This window comes from Protopterus annectens, chromosome 12.part0 (genome assembly GCF_019279795.1).
Source record: "Protopterus annectens isolate FY-2018-M chromosome 12.part0, PAN1.0, whole genome shotgun sequence".
NCBI classification, from domain to species: domain Eukaryota; kingdom Metazoa; phylum Chordata; order Ceratodontiformes; family Protopteridae; genus Protopterus; species Protopterus annectens.
Genome location: NC_056746.1, coordinates 1,285,074,448 through 1,285,099,399, shown reverse-complemented (window position 1 = coordinate 1,285,099,399; position 24,952 = coordinate 1,285,074,448). Strand labels below are relative to the sequence as shown.

Genomic DNA, 24,952 nt, shown 5'->3' with positions numbered 1-24,952 from the left:
CTCTGTTTTTTTAGCTTTTAATTTAGCATAATTTAGTTTTGTTCTTTGTAACTTTACCTGCATATTTGATGCTCTTATTGCTAGAAATGTATTGTTCATTTTTTGGTTGCTTTTTTTTTTTTCTTTGTTAGTTAGCTATGAGAATCTGCATTTTCATTAAATTCTCAAAAATACTGATTCCTCTGAAGAGTTCTGCAAAGGGGATTAATATCTCTTCTCATGGTGTAGTGATACAGAAGTTCATTTTAGATCGATTTATCTATATATCAAAATACATTATACAGTATTATAACAGTAGTAGGAACAAAGCAATACAGTCCCCAGCATAGTGGTATTGTCCCCCACAAAACAGAAAAATAAAACTCATAGAATGCAGTTTGTGTAACCTGGTTGTCAGTCAATACTGCAGTCCATAAAATGTTTTTCCCTACAAATTGTATGATATATACTTTTTATTTCACTACTTATTCGTATTTTTGACATACTTTCTTTTATATTTACTACATTAAACACATTGTGTATCTTTATTTCATGATGCCATTGCATGTGAGTTTCCCTACATGTCATCAGGTTGTAACAGGACAAGCTGTGGCTGATTAACTTGCAATTCACTGATGTTACAACTCCCTAGCTGTCATTCCCATTCTTTGAATTAAGTCAGCGTAAGACATCAAGGTGAGTGTTTGTTTCATATAACTGTTTTCAGTCCTCCTGAGTGTTTTTCTACATTGACATTATTGTACATAAGTTTGGGGGGATTCAAACCATCCAACCTGGTAGTATAGCAGGAATGACTTATACAAAAATAAAACAAGAGGTACAGATGGCGGGATACACAGTTACTCTACCATCTATCTGGATCCAACTGCTTCTCATTCTTAGCAACCTCATGGGTGACTGAATCTTGGGTAACAATACACAATGATACATGGAGATAAATAATCATAGTTATCTTTCCACAGATGCTCCTATAGAAAAGACAAAACTACATTATACAACATATTCCCGAAAAGGTTGCTGCTGTACAGCTACTGAACTACATAATTGCCATCTTCTCACATTTTTTGGCATCTTAACTGCAGGTTATATGACTTTAACATTCTCCATTTAACTTTCTGATTGTTTCACTTTAGCTGCATTTTTTTCTAGTTTACTGCAGTTTGTATACCCTTGCACCTGATCATCTTCCTGTCCCATGCCAAATAGTTTCTTAATTCTTTAGTGATTTGCTTCTTATTTTTATTTACTTGCCTACACCTGCCAATCATCAAGCCCAACTTCCTAATCACATTTGTACCCTCCCCTATAGGGTTAAGAGTTAACAATAAGGAAAGGAAGCTGCTGCCATCGGGACATTTTTCCTTTTATCATGATTATCCCTCCTCTTTCTGGTTTCCATGCACAGTCACTGGAGTGTGTGTGGGGGGGGGGGGGTTCTGCTATCATTCATAGTGTGTGCACACTACTATATGTGCACATAATGGATGCTACCTTGCAAACAAATCTTGACAGAGCTGTACTCACAGCCCAGGCTCACAATGCTGCATGCCACATATATCTGTGTCCAGTAGGTGCCAGCACCACAGTGGACTAGACCCCCCCAGCACAGACACACACACACACACACACACACACACACACACACACACACACACACACACACACACACACACACACAGGTTCATAAGTTCATAGGTAGGTACTATGCTATCGGCCCAATGGCCTACGTAAGCCTAGCCAACAAGGTTCCCTGGCTTACGCCACCCAAGAAAGTTATTTTCCTTTGTCACTGTCGAGCAGAGACATAGACGTGATCCCCGGGGTGTATTTCCTATTTCCCATCCACTCATCAAGATTTTTCTTGAAGAGTGCTAATGAAGAACTTTGCTTGACATAGATGGGTAGCCTGTTCCAGAGTATGGGAAGTCTCTGGGACAGGAATCTGTCACTCCAGCATGTCCTGTTTATTATGGTGACAAGGTTTAGGTCCCTAGAGCATGTAGCTTGGAGGGATTGGGATTTCTTTAGGTGTAGCATGTCCAACAGCTCTGGGTTTGACATAGCTTTATATGTTAGGCAGGGATCACATCGGAGTAGGCGATATGCTACGGAGTAAAGCTGGAGTTTTTTGAGGGGGTCAGTGTATGGCATTTGTTTGAGGCCAGTAATCCTCTTTGTGAGGTACTTCTGTGACCTTTCCAGCTGCTGCAGATGTCTTGTGAGGTACATTCCAAAAGGGGTGTTGTACTCTATAATGGGTCTAATGAGTGTCGAGTAGAGGGGAACAATTACCTCTTTTTTCCTGGATGAGAACCCTTTTATGATGAGGTGTGCCACATGGAAGGACTTCCTGACTACTGTGGTGATGTGACTATCAAAGGAGAGACTACTGTCTACCTGGGTCTCAAGGTCTCATCACACATTCGGTGTTAAATAGATTGCTGCCTATGTGGTAGTTCATGGGTACAGAGTTTTTACCAAAGGGGATGACACTGCACTTTCTGGCATAGAGCTTGAGGCTCTGACACCAGGCATCTGTCTCAGCGAGGCATATAGATCAGAGTGGCACCCAAGAAAATAATGACATTCTGCCTCTAGTGGCAGGATATGAAATTACAAGTAATTTGGAAGCAAAATCACCACACACACACACACACACACACACACACACACACACACACACACACACACACACACGTCCTCTAGTGCCAGAGTCCATTCTATGTCCTCCAGGTTGCAGTCATGAATGAAGTGGTGATTTTTCTTCCAAATTACTTTTAATTTCATATTCTGCCACTACAGACAGAATGTCATTATTTTCTTGGGTGACACTCTGATCTAAATGCCTTTCATGCTAAAGAAGAGTTATCAGTCAGAACATCTGTGTCTCTTAAAGCAAGTTTGTCTGGGGAGTACACTGCATGTAACACTTAATCTTATCAAGACTTTCTCAAACTCCAGCACTTCCTCAAGCAGTCCAAGAAGGCAACAGCTTCTGTTTATTTATATCTCTTTTATGTGCAGCAGCTGTTCTTAACAGCCTTTCCTGTGGCACCACTTAAGACCATGAGTCTAAACATTAATGTTTTGATATGCAAAAGTTGTAAGCAAGCGACTAGATAAACAAATATTTTTGAGAGTCTTCCGTGAATGAAAGCATATATATTCAAGTGGTCTCTTGTGTTAATGTCATGAATAACAAAACAGTGCATTGCTGCTGTTTCCAAGAATTGTATGTTAAACATTAGTAGCAGTATTTGAACACAATAACTCTCTGACAATTAATAATTAAACCATCTGGACTCCCAATGGGTTGAGTAATACAAATGTTATCCAGTTCTTCTTACCCTCCTATCACCTGTCGTAAGTTGATACTGTAGAAACTTGATGGCGGAGCAGACTTCAGGGAGACAACATGATGAGGAAAAGGTGCTGGTGGTGGTGGGCAGTCATCTGGAAAGTAAAAAGAATATAAATGTTATAAAGCAATAGATATATTCCTTCTTCATATTACCCCAGCACATAGGAAACAAATTGTTTTTATCCCATAAGGGTCTATACCTCCATAAATAGGCCGCAGTCAGCTGGTTTCCCCTTCATTTTAACTCATAAGTTAAACCACCATATGTTGTCCTAGACAGTTCTCATGCCTTCACTTATCTTATCAAGTAGTAAAAGTTCCCACATCTGCTTTTCAGCAAAAATTTATGTGACTAATGGAACCATCAGCTTTGTATGTACAAATATACATTTCCCAAATATTTGTAAATATTGGCTTTGTTGTGTTTTGGCATATGTCATAAACTAAAGCCATGAATTCCTGACCAAAAGACATGTTTAGGCTGAAAATGAAGTTTCATAAGAGTAATGACAGGGGTCATAAAACACAGAAAATACTCTGTTTTACATATGGTGTCAAAATATGCATAATAAACATGCTAAGACCACCTGCTCTGAACTAACAACTCATATTCATACAATTGCAGATCATCCATATTTCTCCAGCAGCTCTGTAACATTGATTTTCACCCATTTCAAGTGCAGTACAGATGTAACTTTTCTTTAATTCTATCCAAAATATATTTTTATATCCATGACTTAAGTAGATCAGATTGATTCATACGCAACATTTTTAGCAACAACCCAGGCCAGATATACAAATTGGCATATTCTGCAATTTTTTTTCATGAATAACATGGTAGTATTTTGTGGTTAAGTGACTTGGTTCAAGTAACAAAGTTTAAAAGTGGAGATTGATAGAACCAAACCTAGGACTAGAAGATAAAGCAGATTAGCTGTTAATTAGCGTATCCTCTCTGTACTAAAGTGCAATATAATAAGCAAGGGTTCACATATTTATAAGGCAGTTATGTTTTTATTTATCCTTTGTTGACCGTGTTACTCCCTCTAGGCTAGTAGCCTCTTTTCAGGGCAGACCCAAGGTGGTATTTATACTACTAGAGAAAATTTGACCAAGACATCAGAACTCCTCTTCTCTTTTCAATAGGTGCTGTGGGATTTTTTTACATCCTCTCAGAGCTAAAACCGGGTCAAGCATGTGGGGCCTTCATTTAATATCTCACCTAAAGGACGACACACTCAGTAGTAAAGCACCCCATAAAGCTGCGTTGCAGCATCAGTAATCCATCTACCTGGTGTAGGAATAGAACCCACAACCTTCTCTACCAAAGGCAAGTGCTTTGCCTGTTGTGCCACTGACATAAAACAGATATATAAGCCAAACCATGAGAAAAGTCATAATGTTTGCCTTTGGGCTTTTCCCGGTTAGGGGTCGCCACAGCAGAACTCCGGTCTGCTAATGATTGGCAGTTAGTTTTTTTTTATATGGTGTCAAGTTGCCAGCCCGACGCCCAACCTTCAACAAAGGCATGCCCATTCAACGCATGTCTTTCGAATGCCCACTCGACCGCGGGGAGGAGATGCAGACTCCACACAGAAGGCACTCCCAACCCAAGCCGAGAATCGAACGGGAGAACCTCTTGCTGTGAGGCAACAACGCTACCGCTGCGCCACCGCGGAAGTCACAAATTACAAACATTTTTTGGATTAACATATAGGAGGAATTACACATCCTGTATTGTATGTAATATGAAGTGGAATCATACATTTAATGGGTGTTTAATGCTCTTCAGAAATGTTACAGTTAAATGGCATTATAAATTTTGACAACACCTTCCAACTTTTTGTATTGGGTATATGAGGCAGTTTGAAAACATAGCTGTGTTAATTATGCTGACTTAATGTTTTGTTAGCTAGCTTGCTTGTTTATTCACCTTCTTATTGACTACTGTATAGGTACAGCGGGTTAAATTCCAGGGAAGAAAACCCCAATGCATGAGAGTTAGATACATACTGAATAGCAGTCAAAATGATGCGTATACAAAGACATGCAAGCAAAAAAAAATTTGCAGTTTAACCTGGTCAACCTAGATCCATATGCAATCAGACATAAAAGGGTGCAGCTACATATGCAAATTAATGAAATTCATAAAAAGGCAAGTTTATGTAGCTTACAAACAATTTGCCTTCCTCCAGTAGGGCAGAGCGTCATAGCTACCATATACTATCCCTAATGTCATTTCCAAAGGCAGAGTTACTAGAACTACTATGGTCTTCACTACAATGGTTCCAGTTGTATGGGGAATTGGTTTGTCCATACAGTTTGTTGGCCTGGATTATCATTTTCACTTTTCTTGAGGGGCATAAAAAAATGCAGATTCCTGGGTACGATTACTGACTAGAGAGAGAGAGAGAGAGAGTGTGTGTGTGTGTGTGTGTGTGTGTGTGTGTGTGTGTGTGTGTGTGTGTGTGTATGCCACTTCAATGAATCAAGAGAAGAAAAAGGTTTGTTCTTTTTTCAGCAAAGGCAAGAACTTTTCTGAAGAGTAACTTTGTGCTGTCAAGTTCTGCTGAAAGACATTCTTTTCCAATCATAGATGGTAAAAAAAAAACATAAACAGTAAAAATATGAGCTTTGTTTCCCCCTATGGTCACTCATAGCGACTGTCTTCATACCTAATTTGACCAGACAGCCTCAAGGTGTCCAGCTCCAGTCAATGATAGTGTCCAGTCAACGTGTAGAGTCATTTCTGACCCACCACCAGTATCATAACCCTAGATGTGTTAGGTGGCAGAATTTGTTTATATTTACTTGATAGCATAAAGACAGAATTAGTCTGGTTCACCTGCTTTTTAAATTTATGTAACAATTTCCCCCCTTGTATCCCTACTTCTACCTGCCCTTGAATGCTCTGAGGATGGTCTCTCCACCACTCAGTCTGAGAGCCTTTGTGGGCATGAAATGCCACAAACATTAGGAATAACTCTCTGTTAACTAGTACAGAGGATTAAAACTCTCATATGGTAACAAGTTACTTCCTATAATCCAGGGTTTGGTTCCTTTAACTACTAAGTAACTCCAAGGAAGTTGGGTTAGACTCCTCGTTGGTTTCCTGGACCACATATCTGGTAACTACCTACAAAAAATATTAAGAATTTTCAGAGCAATGTTCTTAAATTTCATTCTCATGTTTCAGAACTGTTGCAACAGCCATATTTAACATTCTGTTCATAGGATGTTTTTGAGTCTGTGTGAAGTCTGGTGCTATAGTTACAGAGAATGACTGTTGTCAGGGTTCCAAGCACTTTTTATTCCTAGTACAGTAGAAGAAGACAGCTAAAATGATAACTGAGTCATTGTCCTGTAAACTGAAGCAAAGGATTATTCTGCAGTGCAGTACATAAATATGTTTAAGTATTTATTTATAATTTGATATCCATGTTATGGGGGGGGGTCTACATTATAAGACCGAAAGAGCAGAACCGCGAACACCTAAAGAGCGAAAAAAAAAAACGGAACCTCGAGGTGCTGTTTGTCACATCGCGGTACAGTGAAGAATGGAATATTTGCCCTTTCCTCACTGTAGTGCGATCTCGGAGTTGGAATATATATTTAGCGGGGGGTGGGGGGGCACAGCCCCCCGCAATAGCAAGTTCGAGGTTCTGTTTCTTTCGCTCTTTAGGCATTCGCGGTTTTGATTTTTCAGTCTTTTAATATAGACCCATTACGGGCTGATCTCTCAGTACCTACTTTTGCCACAAATTATAGGCAGTCAAGTACAGAGAGAATACAGTGCAGTGTATTACAGTACAAAAGGCCAGGATGTGTATACAATGCAGTATTGTATCATTAGAGAGATTACAACACAAGATGTCTACACCCAGAGTGAAATAAAGAACTCTTTAATATGATTACGTAGGTGACTACCAATCATTAGCGGACCGGAGTTCCGCTGTGGCGACCCCTAACCGGGAAAAGCCGAAAGACACACCAACATAAATAACTACACAGCGCCAAAAGGAACCACAGATATTCTCATAATGAAATACGAAACAATCTACAAGACACCGCAGGCCTGGATTTCCATTAGCAAAACAAATGTCAATTGCCCATACAAAATTGGTAAAACAGTTTATTACTAAGTCCATTATTAATATATTAGTTTACAGATGTGTGCAAAATATATAGAACAATGACATTTGAAATTTCAGCATGAAGAGAATCCATACCATTTGTGGATTTTTTTTTTCATTGACTGATCAGTCAAAACTGGAATTGAGGAGAAGGCTAATCAAAACCAGAAATTAAAAAAGAGAGGGATGGTTTGAATAAATTTGTATAAGTCGTCATGGTTTTTGTTTCATGACAGTGGAGAACTCAGAAAACTTATGTATCACAGAATGTGAAAAGTACACATGTTGCATGGGTGTCAGTGTAGACTGTGTGTTTATATGTGTTGGGTTACATGTGAGAGTCATTGTCATGTATGAGAAATGTGAATTTAGATTACTAACTTTGACAAGGGAAAAATGCTATTATCCCACTTTGAAGGTAGGTACATGAATGGCACTGAAATGAAATGTGATGGCTGCTTTAATTATTTATTCATTCTTTGTTAGCCAGAAAACATTTGAGGTGATACAAAGAGCAAATGCAGCAAACTACAAGGTTAGACTACAAGCAGAGAAAGATAGGACCAATCTATTACATTAATATACTGAATCCACAGTTGGAAGTGGAAAGATCAAAGATTAGATGGCAGGAAGTGAAAGAATTTCCTTTAAGAAATAAAGGACTGCTCTTGACAGAGCCTAACTAGGGTGGGATGAAGGACTGTTAGAGGGTACAATTGACAGCTGCCTGTGAGAATCAAGTTTGGTACCACCACTAATGTAAGAAGCCATGAGTGATATTGCAGCTTCTTTAAAGAAAGTTGTTACTACATTCATGGAAAGGAGCGCTTCATTAGTAACTATAGCAAGCAGATTGTTACAGGTAAAGCAAAAAGCAGCTTGCTTCAGTTACTGAAGGAGTGGAAGACTTTTTTGCCCTTAGGTTTGGGCTGAGGGGATCACCAATATAGAGAACTACCCAGGGTCCCAAATAAGCTAGCTGTGGCTCTGGTTCTCAGAAATGCTTGGGAGAAGTAAGCGGATAGTGTATGATGTGGAGAATGTTTGGAGTGAAGGTTAAGCCAAGAATGTACAGAGTACCAGAATCACAGAACAAAGAAATACAGAGATAAAAACAATGCTCAAGCTATTATCACAGAACAAAGGAATAAAGAGATAAAAACAATGCTCAAGCTATCGACTGAAACAGCCCATTAATGCTAGTTCCAAAGCCTTATAGAAATATCAAATTATATAACGAATTAAAAAAAAAAAACAAGTAAAATTTCCAAGTTTGATAATTATCCTATGGCCAACACTGCTAAGTTAATAGAGAACCTAAGAAATGCCAGATACTTAATAACCTTAAATTTGCAAAGGAAGACTGGTGTACCACTTCTCCTCTGTGCTAAAGAAAAGTAGATCTGTAACCCCTGATGCTCTACTACACAGTGCTATCATTTAGTCTAAATGGAGTCCCAGCCATGTTTCAGACAGTGATGGATCTGTTCCCTCACTCCCAATATGTTACAGCATACCTGGATGGCACGGTCATCATTTCAGAGGATTGGGATTCTTACTTACCAAAAGTATGTTCATAGCTTCATTGGTAGGTACTAGGCTATCTGCCCTGGGGCCTATACAAGCCCACCCAAAAAGGTACCCTGGCTTTTGCCACCCAAGAAAATTATTTTCCTGTGCCACTGTCGAGCAGAGCCACAGAAGTGAATTTCCTATTTCCCATCCAATCATCAAGATTTTTCTTGAAGAGTGCTAATGAGGAGCTTTGTTTGATATAGATAGGTAGTTTATTCCAGAGTATGGGAAGTCTCTGGGACAGGAATCTATCCCTCCGACATGTTCTTTTTATTGTGGTGACAAGGTTTAGGTCCCTAAAGCGTGTAGCTCGGAGGGATTGGGATTTCTTTAAGTGGAGCATGTCCAACAGCTCTGGGTTTGACATAGCTTTGTATGTTAGGCAGAGATCACCTCTGAGTATGCGATATGCGACCGAGTAAAGCTGGAGTTTTTTGAGACGGTCTGCGTAGGGCATCTGACTAAGGCTGGTAATCCTCTTTGTGAGGTATTTCTGTGGCCTTTTCAGTTGTTGTAGATGTCTTGTGAGGTACACACTAAAAGGGGCATCGTACTCTATAATGGGTCTAATGAGTGATGAGTAGAGGGGAACAATTACCTCTTTTTTTCTGGATGAGAAACCTTTTGTGATGAGGTGTGCCATGTAGAAGGATTTCCTGACTACTGTGGCGATGTGATTATCAAAGGAGAGACTACTGTCCACCTGTGTTCCAAGGTATCTTATCACACTTTCGGTGTTAAGTATACTACCGCCTATGTTGTAGTTCATGGGTACAGAGTTTTTACCAAATGGGATGTCAATGCACTTTTTGGCATTGAGCTTGAGGCCATGGCTTTAACACTAGGCATCTGTCTCAGTGAGGCCCTTTTGTAATTATGTCCACATCGTTAGGAGTTTCGATTATGGCTCCTAGTTTGCAGTCATCTGTGAACTTCATTAGCCAAAAACCTTCTGTGTTAGCCTGTACTTCAGAGAAGTAGATACCAAACAAGAGAGGACCCAGGACTGAACCCTGTGGTACTCCACTTGTCACTGGTCTGAAATCGGATTTGGAGTCTGCTACTTTCACAGTGTGGGTTCTGTCAGTGAGCCAGTTGGCAACCCATCTTGTGACATAGGGATTTATACCTAGTTTAGTGAGTTTATCTATAATTTCAGAGTATATGCTGTTTTAAAATCCATACAACTGAGAAGCTTAACTATAAATACTAAGAAAGATAAACTCGGCATTCTAAAAGCCAAGTACTTAGGGTACCTTATAGGGGGAGGGTTGGTAAAACTACAACTAGAAAAAGTACTGGCCACCAAAATATAACCTCCATCCACCACTAAAAGACATGTGAAGGTGTTTCTTGCGCTACCACAGAAAGTCTGTGGTTGATTTTATGACTACTGCTTGTCCTATGACAAAGCTCATAAAAGGGAAAGATCATGTTAAGGTGCAATGGTCTCTTAAAGCAGACTGAGCACTTAATGAACTAAAAACATCCTATTTTCTGAGCCTCTAGGTCCATAGGTAAGTACTAGGCTAGCTGCCCTTGTGGGTCATTTTAAGAATAGCCAATTTCCCTATGTGTGCTTTTATAAGGGGGCATTATATTGCACTTTATATATAAATATAAACATATACACTTTCTCTTAAAGTTTACTGTGTATCACTGTATGTCTACTGCTGAACTTCAAAATATGCAAGTGTTATCATCTCAGGTACTCTGTGATTATTGTTGTATATTAAGATTATATGTTACCTCTATTTACTGCCTATTTTATCATTGTACTGCACATGTTACTGTACTTTACTTACTACTGTATGATTATTATTGTTATGTGTTATATTATCTTCTGCTATTAATGTATTAGAGCTTTTCTCCCTGGGCCTCCACTGAAAATGGGCAGTCCTACCCAGTCAGACTTTCCCAGTAAACAAATGTAAAATATTCAATGATCTATATCAGTGACTCCTGATTTTAATAAAGAATTTACCCTACTATTCTGATGCAGCAGAGGTAGATTTGAAGGAAGTACTCTTCCAAGGCATTCAAGGTGAAAAGAACACTATGTGCTGTATCAGCAGAAAGTTAAGCAACATGGAAAGGAAATATTCTGTGTGTAGCTATAAAGTGTGCCTTCTATTCTTTTTTCCAAAATGTTTTTATTCATTTTATAACACAATAACTTAACAGTACAGTAACAAGAAAAAAAACAAAGTATATACAATGTCCATAATTAAAAAAGCAATATACATAGGGGAACACTTAATATTTCTCTAACAGATTACCTCTCAACTGTCCCTGATTTAGACTCCAAAATGTAGCTCTGTCCCTTGGAGGAAAGGTGGTGAATTATACTTAATAATGTCAGTAAGTAAGAGTTATAGATTTATTTTATTTCACAAAATGTAAATTAATTAACATTCCTATATTCTGCCACTGTCTCAAGTTAATAGTATTAATATTTTACAAATATCCCTGATTGTTCCTGATTTTTTTCTGGGTTTGTCCCTGATTCTGTTGAAAAATGTCCCTGATTATTTGAGAGCTACAATTTTGTCCAAGCAATTAAATGATGAGTTGTGTTGTTAGCACTCGTTTTTATAGTAGCAATCTCATTCTTACAAATGATTTTCACAAGACAAATAAACTCAATTTTAAAGACAGGAGTAGATTGGGATTTCCAATTTTAGTAACAATTTTCCTTGCCATATAGAGGATAGACCATAGTAGAAATGTTTGTTTTTTAGGAATGACTTCAGGAACAGGAACATTGAAAAGGATAAGGGAGTCAGAAATGATACAGTTGTAATTCCATAGAGCTTTACAAAGATATTTAAAATCTAACCAAAATGGGGAAATTGTTTTGCAATTAACAACCATATGAATTCAGTCAGCATCAGAATGTCCACATCTCCAGCATTTCATTTCATCTTTCCTGTACATTATTACTAGTCTATGTGGGGTGAAAAACATCTGTGTAAAAATTTCCATGTGCATACATGCCAGAACAGGGAAGATGTGGATTCCTTCACCGACTGTAAACAAGTGTGCCTCTATTCTTTGAAGTGCTGTATGTTAGGAAGGCTCTTCACTTGGGTAAATGATGATGCTTCCATTGCAATTGCAGCGACTTAATGGAGTCGTGCAGGTGGGCACTATCTCTCCAAGCCATTCAGTGGTCAGTCACTCACTCACACATATGGTTTAGCTAACAGAAACACTGATGGGCTGTTGAGGTCCTACAACTAATTGTTACAAGTCCAAAACCACTGTTTTTCTATTGGGTTGTGACATGTGAGCTTAAATGTGCCCTGGGAATGGTGAGTTCATACAGCGGTAGAAACTTGTATATATTAGTACTGAAACAGTAATTGCTACATAAAGTGATATAAAAGAAAGTAGTTGAGGGGTTAGAATTAGGAAGTTTGCCCCTCACGTAGAGATGCCGAAGCTTACATTAAAGACCCGAGGTATGGAGTGGGGCAGCCTAGTTGAGGCTAACATGGAGTCACACTTCTGTCTTGTTGAAGCAACCTGGAGATCAGCCCACCTGTGTTAAGTGAAGAACATGAAGGGGATATAGTCCAGATAAGGATAACAAAATAATATATCTATACAAGAAGACACAGAAAAAGAAAGAGGCAAACAGAACATAATATAAAAGCACTAATGGAAAGGGCAGGCAGAAACTTCCAGAAAAGGGCATGCAGAAAAGAAGCAGTGCATAACAGTGAAGAGATATGGGAGGGAGGGACCACAATTCGAGTGGTAATACAGGGAAGGATTTTGTTTTTCATAGACCAAGCCCATGTCAACAGTATGCTTGAGAAATCATGAGATCAAATCTGTGGGGTAGAAATTCAGAGGACAGTAAAGAAGCAATTTTGGCTGGGTATCTGAGGAATTACTTTATTAGTTACTTTAGCTAAGACTTGTAGTCTGTCATAAAAACTGGCCTGCATATAGACATTAGGAACAAGCAGACATTATCTGTCATTGTATCCTTTTCTTGCGTTTATACTGTTTGTGGGTATTGATGACATGTTATGGTGAACAGATAACATGTTATGGTGAACAGATGACATGATATACCATGAGTGCCCAGTTTCAGCAGAACAAAGTGAGCATCTGGTGAGTAACAGTATATAAACCAATGTGTCAGTATAAAGAAAGCCTGATTCCTTCTTCACAGTAGTGAATCTGGAGAGCTCTGTGAGAATCCAACTTAGAGACAGCAGGAAAAAAAATTCTGATACATGCATTTTTCACCACATATTTCTGCAATGTATAACATGAGAAACACATGTTTTGGGATTTTTGTTTCTTCCATCCTCAAAGTTAATCTGACTTAAGCTACCCCCAGAGGTTGTAATGTGCCATTCTGTGAAAGGAAGGAATAGTTATATTTGAAAGCCCTGGAGATATAGCATGTTACATTTTTGAGAACGTGGGATTTCTGTATAGAACTTTACCCTACTATATTAAATTATGCTTCAGTTTAAGACCTTAGGGTGTTCTTACACCTCCATGACGTCTGCCTGCCTTAGAATGCACGCAATTTATTCTGTACTTTAGTAAAAGCCTCTAATTAAATCCATTCTTGGGATATATCATGGGAACGCTCATGTCAAAGCATTTTCTAAGCGATTTGTGCAGGTGCTTTCCTTCAGGCATATTTACCACTGCTGCACAAAAATTAAGAAAACACCACTTGCTGGCCATAAAACAATGAAACTCAGTCACAGCTTACATGCACATTTTGTCTTTGAGGTACAGAAGTGCAAGAAGCCTTTTAGGTGTCAAAACTTCACAGAACCAAACTGAGATATATGTATTATTTTCTGCAAACATACATTAATATTAATTTCAAATACAGAGTAGGAAACAGGGGAGATGCTCTTAATAACACTTTTTAGTTTTCTCACAAATATCAGGTTATATTTATTTATAATGTATACTACTTCAATTTGCATTTTTGTTCCCCTGTATTATAGTCCATAACTATAAATGTACATATCTATTCTTTTAAAATGTAACCTGGTTTCTCTCAACTGATAGTGCATTTCATGGACGACTTTATAAATACTCAGTTAGACCCTGAAAATAACTCCATAAAATATACATGGACACCAAATAATAAACACAAATGACTACAAATACTTTGCTAGTATGCTAATTTCAATAATTACATAAGAGATATAAATGAATTCCAGTGGGTTAAATTTAAGCACTAGGTCAGAATCTGACTAACCCTTCCCAGGCAAGCTGTATTCACCTCTTAACAGTGTAATCTTGAAGTCTTATGAAGAGAAAACTTAAATTGAAAACATTTCTGTACGCTCATACAATAAATTACTGCAGACGGGTGATGCATTTCAGAAAACTACTAGATTACATCTTCCCACTGTATAAAACAAATTTTATATTTTCGTCTCTGAGAGACGTTTGTTTTTTGCACTTTGAATGTTTTTTCAGATTAATTCTTGAAAAGAATACAATTTATATTATGTAAATAAACCTATAAGTAGGGTGGCTGTGGTGGTGCAGTGGTTAGCATTGTCACCCCACAGCAAGAGGTTCTCTGGTTCAATTCTCAGCTGGGGTGCCTTCTGTGTAGAGTCTGTATGTCCTCCCTGTAGTCACATGGGTTCCCTCTGGGTGCTCTGGTTTCCTCCCACATTCCAAAGACATGCAGTAGGTGGACTGGACACTCTAAATCGACTATAAGTGTGAGTGTGTGTGACTGAGTGGCATGGATGAATTACCATGGCAGGGCTAGCCACCCAGTGGTGTAAACCTTGGCTTGAGATGATTGTCACTGTTGAAGTGACACCCCAACCCCATGTGCAAAAAAAAAAAAAAATGAGAAAAAAAGGTTGAGGATGGATGGACATAAATCCCTAAGCATGAGGTTATTTTTGTATGTTAAGATATATTATCGCTCTACTTTAATGGGATGTGCTGACTAAAAGCTTCTTCACTAACCTGCTTGACTAAATCTATCAACCTCACATTTATTCACCTCAGCACTGGCCATGTGTCACTTAGACCATTTATTTAACCTGGGTTGCTAGTGTTACTGCCCACTTCATCCTGCCGTAAGAATTTGTTTTAATATGCATCAATTTTTATATTGATCTCTGAAGGTCTTATCAAAAATGTTTTTATTGGTCTCAAAATGTCCAAGTGATGAGAACATGGCAAATGCTTTTCATCAAAATATTCAATTGTCATTATCATATGTATTTATATATTTCATAGGTTTATAGGTTGATACTAGGCTATCGGCCCTAGAGCCTATACAAGCCTAGCCATAACAATTCCCTGGATATTTCTTCCCACAATATTTATTTCCCTGAACCCCTGTCTAGCAGGGTGACTGACGTGATCCCCGGGGTTAATTTCCTATCATCTCCATTTTCCATATTTGTTGGGCCCCTGTGGATAATTATTGTAATTCCCAGCTTTGACTTTATCAAACTAGTTTAATAAATGTCAAATAATTATATTTTTGTTAAATATGTACGTATAGACATTTATTTAAATTTGCAACAAATCTTTGTTTTTTTTTTCCCTGGTTATAATAATAATGCTTAAATATACATAAAAGTGAAATAAGACATTTTTCAGCAGCCTGGCATCCGATCCAGGATTGGTTTCTTTGCCTTGTGCCCACTGAGTGCCATGATGGGCACTTGGGCACTGACTCTTCAGCAGTTCTTAACTGGATTAAGCAGGTAATCAGAGGAAAAAAAGTTAATTAATTAATTAATTAATTAATTAAGTAGGCTTTTAACATTGTACCCTATCAGGCAATACCAGCATTCTCAATGCCAAAGCCTCATTCCACCAAGCAGCACAAATCCTACACAAAAGTAGAAAAAGTTCAACTCACCATAAACCCAAGCCATCAAACAAGTAGTGCCCCCAACCCACCGGTAGCATAACAAAAGTAAAAGCTAAGATATTATAGCCTACGACTTGCTAGGTGCAAATCCCATGGCAGAAGTGGGTCAGTGAACAACAGGTTAGTGTCAAAGAGCAAAGAAAAAGCAACAGAACCCTTTGATAGCTGTTCAGCAGTATTAAGGCCCCAAAAGCATGCCAGGAAGGTAAAGACAGTACTACATGGCTTTTAGGAAAGAGTAAAAGAGAGGGGCCCAAGTAAAAGAGAGAGGCCCCAGATGTAGAATGGATAAAATGGCCTCCCTAAAACATGTGTGAGACCTGAAACTGAAGGCCTACATTGTCCAAAAAAAAAGAAAATGTGAGACAAACAATGAATTTTTGAACCTGTTCATTACACTATTAAAGCATTCTTCACCTCGCACACCTCCTACATTTACTCTGAGATTGTTTACTTGAGAGAAGGTGAGAGGGACAATGAGGTACTGCAATCTCAAGCATTGCATAGACATCCCAAACATTTTCACTTACAATTCTGCTATTTTGATGATTGCAAATGTGGTCCTTGGAAGTACAGCAGGCAGGCATGCAAAAGTTGCAGTAAAGGGTTATAGGAAAATGCAGTTCATTCCAACAAAATCATCCATACAAACCAATAAGAACAGTAAAACAGAAGGTAGGGAGGTATAAAGCAATTACAACACATCGTATCAGTGTAGTAGATTAGCATGGGTTATTACTGCTGTCTCACAGAACCTGGTTCTTCAGTGGTTCTCAGTTGGGGTGTTTTCTGCGCAGAGTCTGCACTTCTTGTATGTTAATGTGGATTTTCACAAGGTGATTTGGTTTCTACCCACATCCACAGAATATCCCATAGTTAAATGGAATTCCTCCAAATTGTCCATAGTTGTGTGTCCTGTATGACAGTGACTTTGTTTATTGCATCCTGAGACTGGCATATGCCTTATTCAAGAATAGTTTGTCTGCCTTTTGCCCGGTCAGTGTTGGGATAGGTTCCAGATCCTCTGAGATATTGAACTAGATTAAACAATTAATCAGAAAATGAATGTATAAAGTGTGTGCCCATGTGTATTGCTGGGTTTTTGTGTTGGCCATGGTGTCTGTCTACTCATCCAGCATCTACACAAGCCATAGCCACACCTTCAATACCTGCAGATAATGTTTCCCACTGAATATATTGTGTTCTCAGTTGTTGTAGCTTACAGATAAACTACATATGCCTCAGTATATCTCTGCAGTGGATAATGTACTGTGGGAGTGGTGCATCTACGTGCATGTGGTTAATATGGCGACTGCGGGAAGGATGTTTTCATCGGAATCTAAGAATTCCAAAACATGGAATTCTTTGTGTAATTTGTTGAAGTTACAGGGAAATTATTCTGACTGCCACCATGCGGTTACTTCAACATAATAAAAAAAAACATTCTTTTCTTGGATGGAGTGAAGACATCTTCAGAGAATGGCTGCCCATAAAAGGTTTATTTTAAATTACATTTGGAATTTATTCTCAGGATTTTATATTTTGAAGGAAATACTAGTATTATTACACTGTGTCCAGGCAATCTGTGCCATACACAGAAGTGGTTCTCATTGTCAGAAGTGTATGTGCTGCTTTTGTGACAGAAAAATGTTACCTGCATGAGCACATTTGGTGCAAAGTTAGCCTATATCGATATGGCTATGTTGTAAAGTGCCCCCTGGATTTTTTTTTTTTGCATAGCTGAAAAACAGATGGCCTGCATACATGTGAGTATAATGCCCCTACAGATGTCTATGAATAGCTCGTGCACAGTTAGCCTGCATACGCATGGCTATGTGGTACACTGTCTTTAGGAACTTCTGTTCATGGCTGGTGTACAGGTGACCTGCACACATATGGCTATGTGGTACACTGTGTTTAGGAACTATAGTGCACAGCTAATGATAATGTTGGTTGACGTACTTTGCACTCTGTATTACTCATCATACATTTTGCAGTGCTATCATACTGTGCTGTTGCACTGACTGTAACTGGGATTACTGTTATTATTGGAATTATTTGCTACAACTATGTGGCAGTGTAGTTTCAGGTTCTGGCACCCTAACTTCTTTCTCACATGCAGCCATTCAATAACATTAGGAAAGGTGTAAATAAAAAAGGGTACATATCTTCTTGCATTGGCTACCCCACCATAGCTACATGTGGACCCACATTGCAGTTTTATTCACAGTACGGCATGATTATATGTCTGTTTATTTATAGCCTTCTCACACTGTCCCTTGGCTTGGTCTGTGTACCATCTCCACTGGATCTTGGCCTACACTGTTGCTGCCCTTTTCTGTTCATTCTATCATGCACTCATGCAACATTATCTGAGCTTTCTCCATCTGCTTTCTGCTGTAAACTACTTGATTTTTACATATAAGGTGTGTGTATTGTTACTGTAGCTTGCACAATAGACAGTAGTACTGCACTGGTTCTCAATGAATTATATGTTGTGCACAGCCTCCCTATTTTATTATTGAGTGGGTGTCTGCTGACTCAGCATTTTCAGTGCTGTTGGCAGACCTTTAGTGCATGTATTGAGTTCCACTGCTCTTTCAGTGATGTATAACTGCACTGTGATGGTTTGTTAAACACATTACATACCTTTTCTTGTCACTGGTGTGTCACAAGGCAGTCATAGTTTTATTGTATGTCTGAGGTGCTGCATAGTAAATTCATTATTTAACTGTGCAAGTACATATGTAAACATAATACATGAGGGATAATTATGTATGCATATTTAGGGAATGTCCACAGAGGTTCCTTACTAAAAGAATACAGGGTGTATGTACCATGTCCTATGCAGACCACCTCAAGGCCCTATCTCTGTTTTCTGTCTCCTACAAGCTGTTGAGGGGAGATCTACACCTGGCATACAAGTCACTGTCTGAACGCATCCTGACAAACATCCTCCTTAAACAGAAAACAAACAACACCAGACTTACCCATTCTAAAGACTTAATCCTTACCTGTGATATAAATAGGACCTGCTAGAGAGACAGGTATGTATCCCAGAGACTATCTCTTCTCTGAAACAGGCTCCTCATACATATGAAGCAGAATTCTTCCCTAATCCAGTTCAAGTGTAACTTAAACAATTGGATGGGGAACAGGAAATTCTTCTCTGGTTTGACATATATGTCTGTAATGGACACAGACAACCTGTAAATGGTTCTTCTCCTGGGTCACTGCTTGTAAATGTTTCATATCCCAAACCCCTCCTTACACTTATGAAGGGTACCAGAACTTGACACAAACTTGGGATGCCTAGCTAGGCTAAAAAGGCCCTTGTGGTCATTAGCCTAGTAAACACCTATGAACTTGTTAGCATTTATTGTACTCCACTGATGCCCTTCTGTGTGGTACTGGCATTACTGAAGGTTATGGCCTTTCATCTTCTACAGCCACAGGGAAATTTCTTTTCAGCTCTTACTCATTTCAAGTTGCAAACTTCCCCAAATGACTTTGTTATACATCTAACATTTTCTTTTCTAGAAATGTTATCTTCTGAATAGAAATTTTGTAAAACTGCAACCGTTCCTGCTGCTGTCTACACAGAGTTCTAAAACGTTTCATGTTAAACTAGAAAACAATTATTCAGACTTTCCCATCTTGTATAAAAGCTGCATCATTCTGTAGCACAATATGTTTTTTATTCTTCAGTTCAAAAGTCCCTTTTTCGGAGAGCAAACCAAACACAGTGTAACCAGATACACACTACAAACAATATACGTTAGCCAGCTCTGAAGCTATTATCAGACCAAATGTGCCATTGTACATTCTATTTGGGTACAGCAACTTTGTGTACATTGCGCAAAACAGACAGCTGTTGTAGTAATCATAACATGCCCGGGGGGGCTGGCCAAGCAATGCCAGTGGGAAATATACTCTGCAACTACATAGAAATAAAACCCAAGGAAAGCATTTCATGATTAGAAAAGCTAGTTGCATCAGAAACTGATACTATAGTAAACAAATATCTAAGTGTCTTCTTTCATTCCGAAATACAGCACATGTAGTACCAGAGAAACTGCACCGAGAATCCCAGCTCCAAATGTGCATGTGAATAGTTCAGCTGCTTAAGCAGAGAAGTAGTATTCTTTTCTGGTTTTGAGTCTCAACTAGTGACTATTTCTTTGACATTACAGTTTCTGATTTAAACTTCTGAAAATGTTCTTTGGGTTCTGTGCTTATTTCCCATAGGTACATTATTTATTTCTCGTTTCAGTTCACAATTTAAACTTCTGAAGTTGTACTTGGATTCTTGTTTCAGTTTCCATAACTTGCAGTTTCACTCTGTCACTACTTTCTGTGATTGACACAGCTGAGATTTTTTTTTTTCTCTCAGTAAGAGCACCATTGTCCCAGGTGATGGCACTTGCTTATTAATATATGCACAACACCCATGATGCTTTGCAATTTTTTTTTTTCTTTATCTTTCTACAAATTTTAAGTGCAGCTTTGTCTGATACTCTTCTAAGCAGAAGGTGCCCTGCTAAAAGATTCTCAGATTTAAAATCTCTGCTACGGCTGACTCTGAACTCTCTGCAATTTGCATATAATGAGCACCCATTTACATTTTATTTATCATATTTATTTTCTGGTATGAATGAGACATTACTGTAGAGTCAGGAAAGTATGAGCTGACTGACTTAACAGGTTGCCATATAATATCTATGCATACCTGTAGAAAAATAATTATGAAATATTGCTGCGCGGAGTAAGTCAGTGTAAAGTTACTAAACTGAAGTGCAGGCACTGTCGATGGTGGAACTGTGACTTTGAACACAATGAAATGAAAGGGTATTTTCTTGCACGGACTGAATACATATGTATAAAGAAGACTTGTCTAAGGCAGAAAATCAGTAAGATGACCTTCCCCCTATTCCACCATCTTTTGTCAGCTGACAATCTGCAACTCCCACTGTTTCTCTTCAATCTCATGATCTCTCACATCAGACTTACTGCCTTATCACCTCCCTGTGGAGAAGCAGCTGCTCACCTTCAGCCTAGTAGACACCTTAATTTATCAGTTGCAGGGTGTTGGAGGAGATTGTGGCATTTTGGTGCTGCTTATGCTCTCTGCTTTGGGAACGTTTTACTATACGATCTTCTGATCGACAGGGAATGGAGTGTTCAGTGTCAGTGGCCATAAACTTGAAGCCTTTCTCCTTCCTAACCTTCACTCTCATACTTCATCTATTTTTGCGCCACCATCTTGTTTCTCTCACCTTCATTTTTCATTACTAGAACTTCATGAGAGATTGCTTTCACTGCATCTTCATTTGTATGTCTCATTTGTTTGTTTATCTGCATAATGTTTTAGATCAACTTCAGATCAGTGCCCTTACCTGGTTAACAAATTTAAACAAACAAATTAATAAATAAATGCTTTGGCACATACAACACAGATATGCCTGCCTACCCTTCGTATGCACATGCATATCATAAGTGCTGCACTGATCTCTAGTTTCCACCAGAGAGTGCTATAATCATGATCAACCACATACCCTCTCCCCAGGGCTATTAGCCACATGTGCCCACGCTGCCAACTGACACTCTAAATTCCCAGGTTCATAGCCAGTACTAGTTCATCTACATTGGAGGCTAACATTTCACCCCTACTCCAATGGGCAGACCATTGAAATGCTTTTTCTCACATGCACAACCTGCAACTGAAGTGGGGATATGGATTTTTAGAAAGAGAGGCCCACAGAGACAAGATGCTGCATTGTGGAAGAGGCATTATCATTATGACTGTATTAATTAGGAAATGCACTGGGACACAAAGAAAACAAAGTCAGACTTTATATGCATTCAGATGTCCAATCTAGGATGCTATCAGCCATGTTGCCACATCAGTAATTCAGCTGTATGGCATGGTGGGATGAAGCTCTGACTATGACCCAATTTAGGTTAGTAACGTGGTGTGGGAGTATAGGAGGGAGAAGCTGAAGCAAGTGTGTCCATCTCGGGTGGATGACAGATAGGCCCACTGCTGTACATACACCCCCAGGAGTGTAGCTATACTGACAGCACAGTGCAGTACACCTGCAGTAACTCATGCACTCCAAGCAGTGCACACTGTAACTGAGCCAGACATGCAGGGCAGTGGGCATGTACAGAGTCCCAGCACTGTAAGATGCCACCATCGGGACCACAGGAGATCAGGGGTGGGGCAGAAGATACCCCAATGGCTGCCTAGATAATAGTACCCAGTGATCATCTGTCACCCTAAAGGGGAACAAATGGGCTGATCAGTTTTTACCATACAGGGGAAAGAATATGAGAATTGAACAAAGGAGAAAAAAAGTATTAAGAACATAGGTAAGCGCAAATTGTGACAGGTAGCTCTGCTCATAGACTCAAGTGAATCTCACAATAACAGAACACCATGGAACCTTTGCAGCTCCTCTGAATTTTGTCCCACATCTCTCCTTCAGTGAGAGCTAAGTTAATTATGCCATTGTAACATATCCAGCTCTGTGGCATACAGGGCTAAAGCTCTAACTAGAATCCATATAGTAAATGTTCTTACAGTGGCTCAGGAACCAAAAGATTCAGGTGGGGCTGGGATGGATGGGTCATCTTGTTTTAGTTCACCTATCCTGGAGGAAGGAGTGGCAGTCCAGTTGCCTGCTTCCCCACATCAAAGTATAGGCCTACATACAACATATATGCAGCCATTAACTGTGGACATGGACTTGATAAACCAAGTTGTGTAGGTGGAAGCATTCATACACACAGGAAGGGCACAGTAGGCCCACAGTTTGATGTAGAAATCCATGTTAAGCACCAGAGTAGGATAAGACCTTGATGTCACTGCTGTCATTGTTCCCATTGTTGTGTTTGAGCAAGGGCACAAACAGCTCCATGACTGTCTGGGTAAATGCTCCCCCAAGTGGTGGGGAAATCAGTGGCCTGCAGACCAATAAGAGGAATGCTAATAATCATCTGTCACACAGGGGAAAATCACATAAAAATATGCCACCATGATACATGTCCAGTACCAGATACCACTGCTGGATTCTCTGGACTCTACTCTCAGAAGACAGGTTACAGTCGATGTAAAAATCACTTTTAGGCTTGAACTCAGTGTACAGAATAATAATTTATCAAGAAAGTGTGACCGAATGAAGGGCTTTCCAGTATAATGAAAACATCAGGTGGTTAGGGTATAAAGTATAGCCATGCGCTTAAACTGCCCTAGAAGGACTGGTTGTCATCCCACCAAAAACAATAATTCCTAACCCTGCAGTACCTAACTGTGATAATAAAATCAGTCATGTTTAAATATATTAACTTTAACCATGAGGGAGGACTAGATTAAACACCCACATTAAAGTGTCTCTTGTATATCCAACGGACATATTTATCCGCTGAAGCATGACCATCATTTTACCGCACAAGGTTTATCTGTGGCTCTAACTGATGATCCCAGGTGATGAATGTTGGCTGCTCCTATTACCCCATCCTACAAGGCAAACAAAGAATTTGTTCAAGACCCAAGTTAGACTAGCAGCTGGGGAACACCTTAGCTCTCCATATCTTAAATCAAGAATCGGGAACAAGACAAAAATAATATTCCCAAGATCAGAGACACTTCTGAATGATGGCTTATTGGTGGTAGAGTAAAACAATCCATGCTATTATACATTTTCTATAGAATAAAAAATCCGTAGCTGCAATATCTGGAATCATGTGATGCCTGCTATCTTTACTGTTGGCCAAAAAAAAAAGTAATAGATGTTATGAGTGACAAAGCAAAATTCTGACGAAAAATATGGGCTGTCCCTTAACTCCAGGTGCACTTAAGGCAAACTGATAAATAACAGCATACTGGAATTATCCAGAAGGTTAACTCCATGCCAGTTTCAGGCATAGATGGCTGAAGGACTAATTCTATATTTTGAACAAGCCCTCTTATGAGTGATGCAATGTGTTAACTTCACAGAAACATGACTTTTGCAGCTGCCCGTAATTCATATTGCTTGAGTAATGAATTTTCACCCTGAATAGCGATGACAGTCTGAAACTGAATCAGTAAGCTTGTCAAATAAATCATGACTCTTGGATTTTATTTTTGCCTAGATGCTGCTGCTTAACATTTAATTCTCACAGGTCACTGATAAGTATCCCATAAAATGACTTAACACTTTCATTGCATCACATAAAAGGTCACATGAAGAAAGAATATGATAGTGAAACCATTGTAGCAAACAAGAAGTATTCAATATCAAACTGGCTGTGCTAAACCAACTGAAGAGCTTATGCCAGACAACAAAAACCAAAGTGCGTTATATGGCATGTCATATTAATCAGATTAATATACCATGAGTCCACTGAGAAGTCATTGCATAACCCTCCAAAATCAAACAGAACTCAGACTTTTTAAACAATACACCTGTCAAAGCTGTGGGTGGCATCAGGAAAAATGTTTTTTTTTTTTTTTTTTGCAAGAAGACAAGTCCCACCAAATCACGCACGTCATGTCAGAGACTTTGCCTCCATGTCCTATATCCAAAGGTCATACAACTGCAGGCAAAAGAGAAAAAAACAGCTTGCACATTGCAGTCTTCCACTGCAACCAATTATAACAACATTTTGGGACTTGTGCATTCAAGGGGCTGAGCTGAGAGGCTGTGCCTAGTTATTAACTATTGCTCAAATGATAATCTTCCATATGCCACTGATAGTTTACAATATGAAGGGTTCTAGAAATGTTCACTGTCATTGATTAAGTAGATTTTCATAAATATATTTGTTTCCACATTAAAACACAGTTAATAGCTATAGCATTATTTAAATGCGGAAACACCCTGGAATTTAATCTCCATCATCAACCCCCTTTATTCCATTTTTACATGGGGTTGGATGCTACATCAACTGTCACCCTCTCACCCTCTGTTCTGACATACTCTCCTACCTTCTTCAACA

General features: G+C 39.0%; 1 protein-coding gene across 4 annotated transcripts in view; it reads right to left on the bottom strand.

Moving 5' to 3' along the window:
* MYLK2 (myosin light chain kinase 2) overlaps window positions 1–24,952 on the bottom strand; it is a 688,091-nt gene that overhangs the window by 195,534 nt on the left and 467,605 nt on the right. For all 4 annotated transcript variants that reach the window (XM_044090332.1, XM_044090333.1, XM_044090334.1 and 1 more), the window contains one exon: window positions 3,348–3,453. In XM_044090332.1, the coding sequence (XP_043946267.1) occupies window positions 3,348–3,453 (106 nt within the window). The remainder of the gene's footprint in view (window positions 1–3,347; window positions 3,454–24,952) is intronic.